The sequence below is a fragment of the Macadamia integrifolia genome, chromosome 6 (assembly GCF_013358625.1).
Source record: "Macadamia integrifolia cultivar HAES 741 chromosome 6, SCU_Mint_v3, whole genome shotgun sequence".
NCBI classification, from domain to species: Eukaryota; Viridiplantae; Streptophyta; class Magnoliopsida; order Proteales; family Proteaceae; genus Macadamia; species Macadamia integrifolia.
This window is the reverse complement of record NC_056562.1, coordinates 4467039-4479884: the sequence shown is the minus strand read 5'-3', so window position 1 is coordinate 4479884 and position 12846 is coordinate 4467039. Positions and strand designations below refer to the sequence as shown.

General features: G+C 38.5%; 1 protein-coding gene across 7 annotated transcripts in view; it reads right to left on the bottom strand.

Moving 5' to 3' along the window:
* Positions 1-36: 36 nt before the first annotated feature.
* LOC122081769 (membrane-associated progesterone-binding protein 4) overlaps positions 37-12846 on the bottom strand; it is a 25104-nt gene continuing 12294 nt past the window's right edge. For 5 of the 7 annotated variants that reach the window (XM_042649032.1, XM_042649029.1, XM_042649034.1 and 2 more), the window contains one exon: positions 37-1142. In XM_042649032.1, coding sequence (XP_042504966.1) covers positions 136-873 — 738 coding nt within the window. In that variant the 5' untranslated portion in view covers positions 874-1142 and the 3' untranslated portion in view covers positions 37-135. Of the gene's footprint in view, positions 1146-7830; positions 8143-12846 lie in introns of those variants that run through there. The other 2 variants (XM_042649035.1, XM_042649030.1) reach the window with 2 other exon arrangements.

Here is a 12846-nt window from a genome sequence, read left to right as displayed (position 1 = left end):
AAAAAAAAAAAAAAAAGTAATGCCCAGATCATAATATTCTAGATGAATGTAAATTGGCTTCATTCTTGTTTCCTCTTAGCTTTTATAATTTGGAGAATACAAACAACATATACTTCAAAAGAGTCAAAACAGACTTTAGTTCACTTTACAAACCTTAGATAAAGGATCACAACCCTCATAGATTTCCAGTTCAGGTTTACCCAGCTCCTCTTCGTTGAAGCACACACAACGTTTACTCATTTTCCCTGTTAAAGCAATCTCTAGAGGTCTCTGAACTAGTCTTGGATACCCTGCAGTGCACCAGACTTCTCCTCCCTCATGCTGACTCCACCTTGAATTGCAACTTGGAAGTTTAGCTTCTTCCTCCTTTTGCTTCTCCAAAAGCTGAGCTCCTCGAGCAGCTTTGGCTTCCACTCCCTTCAATGATTTCGTGGGACTCCCTTCGTTATCATAGTAACGGCCCACTAGTTTACCAACAAAAGTGTAGCTTCTGAAGTAGAAATCCCGCCAGTCCACAACACCCTTCACCTCAACACTTGATAAACCTTGCAGTGAGTCAGTCAGCCCATCCCCTGTGAAGTTCCCCGAAATGAATGCACGTGATGCATCTCTTCCAGCAAAGTGGTGGTAAGCCCCTCCTGGACCATAATGAGATCTTCCCTTGCTCACATCAAATACAGAGCCCAAAATCCCTAAGACGATGGGCAACCTGTCGTTAGTCCCATTGTACAGAGCTATCTCTTCAGTAGTCCACAGCCTTGACTGAACTATTGGTGCCCTCATGGAGAACCGTAGCAAGATGGCGACAAGAGTGACTAAAACTGCTAATCCTACATAAAAACGTGATGCCACCAACATCTTTGTCAACATCATGATTCATAACCACTGCTACTCCTAGAGATTAGTTTCCCCTGTGTTCTGGTTCGCAACAAAAATCAAAACCTACATTTATTTGCTGCTTATACTGCTCACTCTTCCTGTTGTAGTTCCTTATGCTTCACCAATCCTAACCGTAAGTGATGCATTACATAATGGCAGTGACCAGCAACAACTCTCTCTCTTGCCTGTACTCTCTGTTCCGATAACAGTGATTCAAAGTCACGCTATCTTGACTTATACAGTGCAAGTTTGAAATTCAACACCTGCTATGTTCAACAAATAGAAAAGTAAACTGTAGATGTTTGTAGAGGAAAATAATCCTGAAATAGCAAGAAAAATAAATGCATTAATGGATCTAACGTAAAAAGTAGGAATCTAGCTATAATGAAGATTGGCTGGTTGAGAATTTCTATTTCGTGTTTTATAAAGAAGCATTCAACAAAAATTTAACATAAATTCTAGAGAGAACACATGGATTCATTTTCTTCCTCAAAATTTTTGACGAATAATTATCTTATCTTTCTGAAGTGTATTTATCCATGTATATTTCTGGTGATGAATTCTGTATTTTGGTTATTCAATCACAAGACACGGTGATGCAGTGGCAATATCATGGCTGGACCAGAATGAACCAATCCGGAAATTCAGACTGAGTTGAACTGGTCCCAAAATTGTATTAGATTGAGTTGCCAGTTTCCTTTTTAGAGTTAGTTGTTTTGGTAGGTTTTAAAATAGTAGAACAAAGACAGAGTATATAGTGTGCAACTTTAGTAACAATAGGACTACAAATGATGTGAAATTAGGGAGTTAATGCAAAGTGAAAATTTTAGGTACCTAGGTTCAATCATAAAATAACTGATAAACAGAGAATGAAGTTGCACAAAGAGCGTTTGAAGTGTTGTGTGATTGAAGTATTCATTTAAAAATCGAAGGAAAACTTTATTGGACAGTTATATGACCGGAAATGATGTAAGGAACTGAATGTTAGGCATTGAATAAACAACATATAGATAAACTTAGTCTATCTAAGATGAGGATGTTGAGATAGATGGGTGCTAAAACTAAAAAGGATAAAAAATAAGGAATGAACAAATTAGAGCTAATTTAGGAGTAGCTCCGATATATGATAAGCTGCGATAAAGTTGCTTAAGGTGGCATTGACAAGTATAACAGTGGCCTTTGAATGCTCTAGTAAGGAAGGGGTGGTTTGATTCAGATTGAAGGGGCTAGAAGAGCCAGGGGTAGGCCTAAAATGACTAGGAGAAGTGGTGACTAAAGACATGTATAGTTTAGGAATAGTAACAAGTATGGCTTTGAATAGAGCTGATGGGGGGAAAAAGACCCATGTAGGCTGTAGCTGACCCTATTTAGTTGGGATAAGGTTTGAGTTGAGTTGAGTTGAGTCGAGTTGTATTTATATGCATGTAACCTAGGATGGGATTAGAATGAAAATTTGGATTGAGTTCTATGTGGTTACCGTGAGAGTCGACAAAGTGGTTTACTTGGTGTTCTCTTCCCTACCTTTAATTCTGCCAATCGGATCAGGTCTTCCTCCTCTTGAGTAGCCTCAGGTACAATTTCAGGGTTCTCTTGTTGATCCTTTAGTTGATCTTCTGGGTGGTGTTAAGTCAGGTTTAAGAGGGCTGGATAAAAAAAGAGCAACTCAGTGCATGAGGATCCCGCTACTTTTCAATCTTACTTTGAGGGGATCCTGAAGAGGTAGGTTTAATATTCTGAAGTTTCTGCAACCACGCTAACTCACAGCTGGTTTGCTGTCTATTTAGAGCATAGAATTTTCATGAATTCTTTTGGTTTCGACAAAGGTCAAAACAAAGCCTTAGTCGACCCTGCAGAGATAACAAAATTTGACATTTTGGTCAAAATTTTAGTTCTTGTGAGAATCCGAAATGATCGGGACAGGGAAAGGCTGACGGACTTGAACACCTGCCGAGGTCTGAGATTCGACATTCTTTTGGTTTGAGATTAATATCTCTGATGCAATTGGGGGATGGAAGGGATCTCCTTGATTTGAGAATTTTCCTATTTACTTTCCTTTTTTGGTTTAGAAATTAGTTTGATGGTATTTTAATTTAGATTGGATTTTTATTTTAGTTGCTATGTAGGTTAGTTTCCATTAATTGTTTGATTTTTCCTTTATATTAGTCATGTAATGGATGGAGGAACTCAGTTTTAGACTTGATGAATAGAAATTTGGTTGAAAGTTTTTTTTTGGTTTTGAAACCATGCCTGTCGATTCCCTCTTCTTCTTTCTTCGAAATTTTCCATCTCTCTCTCTTCTGATTTTTTTTTCTCTTTATTTCATCTCCTTCTTTCCTCTGTTCTTCTTTTTACTTCTTTCATTCTTCTTCTTGCCGGTTTTCTTTCTCAGCCCCTGTTCTGGGCGACAGATTACAGCTCAAAGGAATCGACAGTATCTCCCTGGATACAAGTGTTTTCACCTCCAAACTTTGGGGCTAGAATCACCTTCCTAAATCGACCTAACTGTAGAGTTCTCGAGACCCGATTCAGCCTCTGTGGTGAACTTCAAGATCAAGTTCAGAACTGGTTCCCCTGTTACCGCCTGACCTGAGTTGCAGAGACAACACATCTCCTCTTGCTTCCTGCTTGAAGTGTTTATCAGTCGGATCCAAGAGACCTTAAGGTTGACCATCTTCATTTGGAATTTCAGGCCAATCTGAGACTTGTCGAAGGAGTTCCATCGATTTGAAACTTTTACTTCTTCCGCTAGTTTCTGGTTCTGTCATGAGGTTGAAGAATACAACATAAAGTAGGTTTTATTCCTTATTTCTGTTAAATCCCAGAATTACCCCTATCTTTGTTTCTATGCCCCACTTTCTTTATTCTTTTTGTCATTACATTTATACCCCTTTGTCTATCTTTTAACTGTGTTACCTAGCCTGTCCTCAATATTTAATTAAATCCCACCTGTGTCCTTTTCTTACTTGACCGACCCCTCTATCAATTGGGAATTCTAGATTATTTACAGAAGTGCCATTCCTTAGAAACTTCACATTTATTTATAATTTTGCCATTTAGTGAAGCTTTATTTCAATACAACCAGTCATTGGTTATTGCTACTGTTTATTGAATGTCTAAGTGGGCCTTAAGCGATCCGATTTCTATCTTGGAATCCGGATCCGCATCAATTAGTATCAGAGCAAATTTTCTACCCTCTCTAATCATGATAAGTCACATCACCAATGATGAGTTGCACAAGTTGTATTGTGAGGTACTTGAGAACCAAAAGAAAACTAATGCCAGGGTTGAGAAGAATGAGTCAAAATATGACAAGTTCATGGACGAAACTCAAGGTGCCCTCGCTAAGATTCTTGCTTTTATGCAAAAGTCTGAAACACGAGTCGATGAGGGACTACCTACACCAGCTCCTCAGTTTAATGCCCTATGGATTGAAGATACACTTCACCGAGTGCAACGTGATCCTGTTATACCCCAAGATGTTACTCGGCAATTTTCTGACAAATTATGGCATCGAAGTTGAGGTTCCAGAGTTCAGTGGTGAAAATGGACCTGAGGAATTTCTTGACTGGCTTACCAAAGTTGAGAGGATTTTTGCATATGTCTCTTCCAGACGAGAAAAAGTGTGAACTCATCCTCACCAAGTTTATTGGGTATGCATGTTCATGGTGGGATGATGTACTGCATGCAAGATTTGTCAGAAGACTTGGACTCGTTACCAATTGGGAGGTCATGAAGCAGATCCTGACTGAAAAATTTGTTCCTCTTAATTATGAAAAGGTAATGTTCTATAAATTATTTAACTTGCAACAAGGGAACAAAGATGTGGATTCCTACACCCTCGAATTCCACAAATTGTCTTCAAAGGGTCGACTTCAAGAAACAGACCAGCAACAAGTGATACAATATATCAGTGGGCTAAGTACTGAGATTTGACTTGAGTTGGCTAACACTGATTTCAGGTCTGTTGATGTGGTAGCGGCTCATGCCAAGACAGCTGAAGAGAAGTCCATCTATTATAAGAGTATGCTCAAGACTTCTTCAGTTTATAGACCTCCACCACGTATGGAGGAAAAGAAGCTTGAAACTCGCAGAGTTGAAGAAAAAAGGTCAGAGTTCAACAAGGACAGTGATGGCTTGAAGAACATCAGATGCCATAGTTATAGCGAGAAGGGTCACTACTCCAACAAGTGTCCCAACAAACTTCATATCTGCTGAAATTGTTCAAGCACACAATCTTCCACAGAAGTAGCTTTTCAAGAAGATTCACGTGCGAGATTTTGGACCCACAGCTCGAGAAGAGGCCATTGCAATTGTTCGAGTACACTTACAATTTGGGCCATTACAGTACCATGTCACCTGTTTGGTCATCCCATTGGCGCACTGCGACATTCTTCTAGGGTGACCTTGGCAGCGACATGCAAGCATTCTCTATGATGGCGCACGGAACACCATCAAGGTGAAGCAAGGAGGTCGTATGTACTTAATAAGGCCACACGCATTATCAGACATGCTACATAGTCGACTGACTCCTGCTCCAATGACATGTCAGCCTACTCTCCCTCCTCTTGGTGTTATGTTCCCATCTCCTGCTTCGAGATACATGTCACCTCATCAGCGAGCAACTTACAAGGGTATCTTGGGAGCACGACCTAACTTGACGGAGTTGAGTTCTTTTAAGACCAGAAGAGCTGATGCAGTTGGGCGATGGAAGGGATCTTTTTGATTTGGGAATTTTCCTATTTACTTTCCTTTTTGGTTTAGAAATTAGTTTGATAGTATTTTAATTTAGATTTGATTTTTATTTTAGTTGCTATGTAGGTTAGTTTCCATTTTCAAGTAGTTTCCATTAATTGTTTGACTTTTCCTTTATATTAGTCATATAATGGATGAAGGAACTCAGTTTTAGACTTGATGAATAGAAATTTGGTTGAAAGTTTTTTTTGGTTTTGAAACCATGCCTGCCGATTCCCTCTTCTTCTTTCTTTGAAATTTTCCATCTCTCTGTCTTTTGATTTTTTTTTTCTCTTTATTTCATCTTCTTTCCTCTGTTCTTCTTTTTCCTTCTTTTCCTTCTTTTTCTTGCTGGTTCTCTTTCCCAGCCCCTGTTCTGGGCGATAGATTACAGCTCAAAGGAATCGACAGTATCTCCCTGGATACAAGTGTTTTCACCTCCAAACTTTGGGGCTAGAATCACCTTCCTAAGGCGACCTAACCGCAGAGTTCTTGCGACCAGATTCAGCCTTTGTGGTGAACTTCACGACCAAGTTCAGAGCTGGTTCCCCTGTTACCGCCTGACCTGAGTTGCAGAGACACCACAGCTCCTCTTGCTTCCTGCTTTAAGTGTTTATTAGTCGGATTCAAGAGACCATAAGGTTGACCATCTTCGTTTGGAATTTCAGGCCAATCCGAGACTTGTCGAAGGAGTTCCATCGATTTGAAGCTTTTCTTCTTCAGCTGGTTTCTGGTTTCTGGTTCTGTCGTGAGGTTGAAGAATACAACATAAAGTAGGTTTTATTCCTTATTTCTGTTTTAAGTGTCCCAATAGGACTCGTTCTGTGAATGCATCAGAGAAGCAACCAATTGAGAAAAGTGATGATGAATCTGCTTTATATCCTTATCCCCTCGAGGAAGATGATATGTTCGACTATGGTGATGAGGATGTAGAAGCTCATTCAGCTAGTCTTTCATCCTTTTCAAACAGACTAGTTGACAAGGCTCCTCTCTTCAGACAGAAGGGTACTCTTCTGTACGGTTCTGAACCTACTGATGTTTTGTTTATTGAGTGTCCAAGTGGGCCCTAAGCGACCCGATTTCTATCTTGGAATCCGGATCCACATCAATCTCGATCAAAATTTTAACCCATTGCACCGGTTTCAGTAGTTTCAATGAGAGGGAATTCCCCGCCCCCAACCCCCCCCCCCCCAAAAAAAAAAAAAAAAGAGAACAGTTTTGTGTTTTTTGGGTAAATTACTTACAAATTTTGGTGCAACAACGTGTTGGAGACTAACACCACATCATAGGGTGGGTCATTTTTTGTGGATAGCATCTTCTCACACATCCACCGAGCAACTATCATGGATCCCATTTGCATCAGCTTCCTGGTTCAGTGATCAATTTCCTAGGTTGGAGGGAATTCCTGGTTCAGCTTCCTGGTGCATTGATGATGAGACCTTTCAGACGAACAATTTTGTCAGCGGCAGTACTCTCCCTCACCTTTCAAGCCTTCCCAGAACTCTAAGTGGTACTGACATAGAATTTGAGTAACGATGTTGTGGGGGTCTTTTGAGTTTCAACTGGGTACTTGTAACACCTATGACATTTTGTATTATAAAATATTTTTTTTCATTTGTAATGTATATTTTAGTTGTTTTCACTGAATTTTATGTTTTCTAGTACAAAAGTATGTGTAGCACAGGTTATGTTAGAGAAAGTATACATACCACTTAACGTGGAACTAAGATTGGCAAGGCCAACCTGATCCCAAAGCTGCAGGATACTCTCAAAGAACAACCACAATCGAAGTAGGATAGCACAAATAGATCAGACTAAAAGAGAAATCAGATCTGGAACATTTGAAGCTATCGATCCCCATACTAGGGGTTTCTCTTATCAGATCAGTAGTACTACTAACAGGGGCTTACAAGACTTCAAATTGGTCCAAATCAACTTAATACCATGAACCAAAGTCCAAGAGAATAATAGGAATTAAAACAGATCTATTGATCTCAGTTCTAGATAGCACATGCCACTAAAAGACAAGAAAAGGAAGATTTAAAATCTCTCTAATGGCTTCTGACCAGCTTTTTTGGTTGAGTGGAGGTCCAGATGGCAGGAGAGATTGACCCTAGTTTCAGACAATTCTGATGGCTGAAACTGTTTCAGGTAGCCAAAAACTAAAATAGAAACCTCTGAAATTTCTGGGCAGAACTGAAAGGAAACTGAATTTAATACCTGTAGGATCTTGCGAAGATCAATAGGTCCTTGAGTAACTGAGAGAAGAAGAAGATAAGCAAAGGAAGAGGACCTCTCGGGCTTCCCACAGCAAAGAGTCAACTAGATTAAACACCAGTTCCATCAGCCTTGATCAAACACAAGACATATCCCAACAAGGAGAAGCAGCAGCAGCAGCAGCAGCAGCAACCATTGTTTAATTCTTCAAATCGTTCGCTTCTATGGAGCCTCACATTATATTTATAGTGATAATGGGGATGGGAATTACATCCTAAAAGCAGATTCCAAAAAAGGAAACCAAATATTCTTCTAATACAATAGTTTCTAAAAACAAAAAAAAAAAGAAACTTTTAAAAAGGAAACTAACAACTAATGACTTTACTCAACTAATAACTTGACTACTAAGAAAACAAATATAACTTAAATTTAACAAACTAAAAAGGAAACTAATGTAAAAGGAAAGAAATCAATTAATCCCGTATGCAACCACAATACCCCTAGTTTAGGCCCATAAAAGTGGTCTATTACACTCAAAACACATAGGATCAAAGGCCCAACATGTATGGAATCCAACCCTAGGCTTATTCTTAATAAAAAAAAGCCTTTTACGGTGATGAATTTGCATCAGAAAGGTACACCAACCTAGGATACGAAATCACACTAGCATTTGGGGTGTTCTTTAGCAATCTAAAGGTTCCCTTACATTTAGACATTCTTAAGTAGGGTTTTCCTGAAGTTATGGACCATATTATGGCCATTTGACCCCCAAAATGTCCCATCAAATCCATCAGCCGAAACCCCAGTTTCGTCTAAACCTGAGATATTTCGATTCAACCAAGGTCGAAACCAAAATCTTGAACCTTGATAGAGAGGAAGGGATGAATAATCCTATTTTCCAAGGACATGAATCTTCTTTTTTACATAAAGAGAAAGTCTTGTTATAACAAAGGTTGATGAAAAATAAGTTGAAACCTTAATTTTCCACCCTTTTAGTATGACATATTTTTCTTTCAATAAGGGTAAACCTTGTCATTTCACATGCCTAATAAAAAAATGTGCAACTTCTAATAATGAAAAATGATGTCACTTTCAAATTATTTTGAAAAAAGTGTTTCAGTCGGGTTTAATGAGCTTTTGCATCATCACGATAACTCCCTATCAAGAGGTAAGGGATGAATAATCTTATCCTTTGTTAAGTAAGGACATGCATCTTCTTGTTTACATCAAATTCCTTTTCCTTCTTAAAATAGTTCTGTTTTAATTCCATCCCTACTCTAAAATTTTCGAGTAAACTCCATTTCTTCAACTTCTATCTACAGTTTAATCCTCATCCCCTTCCCTTGTTTAGTTATTCTTAAGGGCCTGGCCTGCTCCAGAAATTGAGAAATTGCCACTAGACACTAAACTAATTTAAAGTTCTTGTGAGCCCCATAGTGACCCCCCAAAGCAGGGTTTTCTCGATTCAAGACAATGACCCAGTAGAATAATAGCAGAGGAGCATATTCCAAGGACAATCAAAACTGAGGAGCTACCCATCGAATCAAAGTGAAAGGCTTTCATTATCCCAGTGCCTGGGGGTGACAAGTACTGCAATCTTTGATCTTGGGTATGCGGGGGTGAAAACCATCAAAGGAGGAATCAAGGGTAGTCCAAACCTTAAGATATCGAAACATGACAAGAAGACGACCAGAAAAGTTAAAAATTCATGCATAGCAAGAGAAATAACAAGAGAAAAGTCACAATGGAATCTCCTACACCAGAAAACCCTTTGAAATAAAACAGATAAGAAAATCTTGGGTGGATCCTTCTGATTAAGCCCTTTGAGAAACAAAACATATAATTGACCCAAAATGCAAAGAACTCAATCAACAAAACCAGGTCAAGAACGAAGATGAAAGGTAAAAATTCAAAGGAGAATCAGTATCAGGTTTTAACCAAGGTTTCATATGAAAAGCTTGGAAGGGCCGAATGAGACAAATGGTGAAACTTTCCTGAAGAAGTTAATAATAAATAAAACCTCCTTCAGAGAACAACTTGTGGAAGATTCAATAGATAGAAAAAAAAATGATTAGAATCTGCTATCCTGCATCAGTGGATGGGTTTGGTAGTTAGGGGGATTCTTCCGTGGTGATTAATTAGATGAAGTAAAATTCTGTCAGCTTTTGAAATATTCATTAGGAAAGCTAGAGCTCTATGTGTAGCTGGGAACTTGAGTTTTATGTGGATGAGATCTGCTAACTTTATAGTTAAGGAGTCAGCTAAGAAGGGTGTTAACAGAGCATTCTGTAGAAGGGTCCCTATACTGTTGAGTAGCCTGCTCCTGTTATGTTGGGAAGGAACATCTTGTTGTTGCATTATTAGTATAGTGGTGTTGTATTATTGTTGCACCTCTACAATTCTCCTTTTCAATTAAAAAATTTCAGTTATAAATCAAAGGGCCAACCCCATTTAGTTCAGATGAGGCTGAGTGGAATTGAGTTGAGTTGTAAGTCAAAGGGGGGAAAGAAGAAGAAAGGAATAACACCCTCTCTGTAATCTCTTGAATGAAATCTCTTTGCTGAGCTTGTACAGTGTCACAAGTCATGAAAAGATCGAGGGCTTTTATGTAATGAGTTACAACTCAATAGGATAACAAGACTGAACGATTCAAACAATTATTTCCACGAAACTTTTTTTCCAGGTGATTTACCTCATTTGTTCCCAGAAAAACAGTAATTTCATTCTACAATTTAGCTTTACAGATTCAGAATAATCAAATCGAGTATCATAACCACTTATTTCATCTAAACAGTCGAATAAAGAGATGGAGAGATCAGAAGAGAAATATGGAGAAATAATGCGTATAATTCATTAAAAAAAAAAAAAAACAGAGAATATATTCATATAACGAATTAAGTAATATATGCACAAAAGCAAAAGTGAGGGATACAAAAATGATACGCTTTAATCCAGAACACAAGATACTTTTCACAAAAGTAGGAAACTGTAATAAACAACAACAAATTCAGCCTTATCCCAACTTAATGGGGTCGGTTACATGGATCCTTGCTTTCCAATCGGCTCTATCTGAGGTCAAACTTGGGACAAGACCCAGACTATGCATGTCACCACTACTTCTCCTATGGTCATTTTAGGCCTTCCCTTAGCTCTTTTAGCTCATTCAATTGGAATAAGATCACTCCTCTTTGTTGAGCCATCCCTAGGCCTCCATTGGACATGGCCGTACCACCTCAAACGATTTTCTCGCAGCTTATCATTGATCGAGGCAACTCCCAAATCAGCTCTAATATGATCATTCCTCACTTAATCCTTCCTAGTTTTGCCGCACATCCATCTTAACATCCTCATCTCTGCTACACATAGCTTCTCTATATGACACTACTTAACTGCCCAACATTCCATCCTATACATAATAGCTAGTCATACTACAGTCCTATAGAATTTTCCCTCAAGTTTTGAAGGAAACTGTAATACACCACACACAAACACACACACACACACACTTACTTTAGACAGATGGTTTAGACTCAAGGCAGATAGAACTGCACCCAGGTTGCTAAGACTATCTGAAACCAAGGGTACCATCTCAAATGAAGAAGAAAACACTCATTGATACCTTTAAACATTAAATAGTAAGAGTGATGGAGAACCTTCGGGAAGAAAGGGGAAATAAGAGTAGAGAGGGGGGAAGGGGGGAATCACACACTTCACCGGTGCACAAACTCAACATCTTCATTCAATAATCAAAATCACTCTTCTTTGTCCATCGGTTACAGTCAATATATAGGAAAGCAAAGACATAGAATTAGAAGCTTAACTGAAATGGAAACTAGCCTCAACTAGGAAACAACCATAAAAAGAAAACCAAAGCAAGGAAATAAATCCTACTCCTACGTTCAAGTCTGGAAAGTAAAAGCATGAAATAAAATACTAAATAAATTACTAATTTTATTTCCAACCCTTGTTGGACCAAAAACCTGGGCTGGACCGGTTCTTCTTGGCTCTTGGCTCTTGGCTTCCAAAGCCAGTCATGCTGGCCTAACCAGGTAAGGGCAGCCGTATCTGCATCAAAGAGCCTCTAACAGCGACGTGAGCTCTGGGCTACTAGGGATGACCTACTTCTTTCCAGAGAGAATGGAATCATAAGAACTAAATACTTAGTGGGAATCCATCAGCACCACCCTACTGTAGCAAGGCTTCATAAGTACCCCCTAGCATTTGACACATCTAGTGCTTCACTGCAACTTCTTGTTTACTATGTTCAATCACATATCCTTCTCTCATTGTTAGTAGATAATGGGCCTTCAAAGCATCTAGGTAGGTTTCATTTTTAAGAACATCCCTAAATTCTGCACAGCCTATCCATAAAGGATTTTACAAGTTCTATAACAAAAAGTAAATAGAGAAAACAGAATTTTTTTTTTTCTTCTTCTAGGATTGCTATTCAGATCAAATTAGTTTAGAGGAAAAATTTGACAAAACAGGAGGATAGGAATAGGGGACAATTCTATGTGCTGAACATGATTTAGGAAACAAAATGAAGAATCAACTCAAAAGGAAGACAGAAAAATACACAGGGCATCAGAATCATTATATCTGCTTCTTTCAACAATAAAGCAAAATTCCTATCTCATGAATACTTTTTTTTTTCTTCTATAAATCACCAAAAGTATATATATATATGTATATATATATATATTATGAAAAAGGATGTACAAGGCTACTGTCCAGGCATACCCAGACAAATAAATTTTGAAATTAGGAAAAATCAAATTTTCCCTAAAACTAAAATCTAAGATAGAAGGAGCAGGTGAGAGTTCTTTGGTTAACTATTAAGCAGAATAGTTGAAAAAAAGAGAACTTTGGCATCAAGCAATAAAGCTAACATTTAGTATTTACCAGCCAAGGACTGGGTGGGGAAACGCATACTAGAAGATTGCTTGCAGGCTTTCAAGGGCTGTAGTCAAAATTTAATTCATGGGTTGGAGGACAATAGATTGAGAGGGAATATCCCAG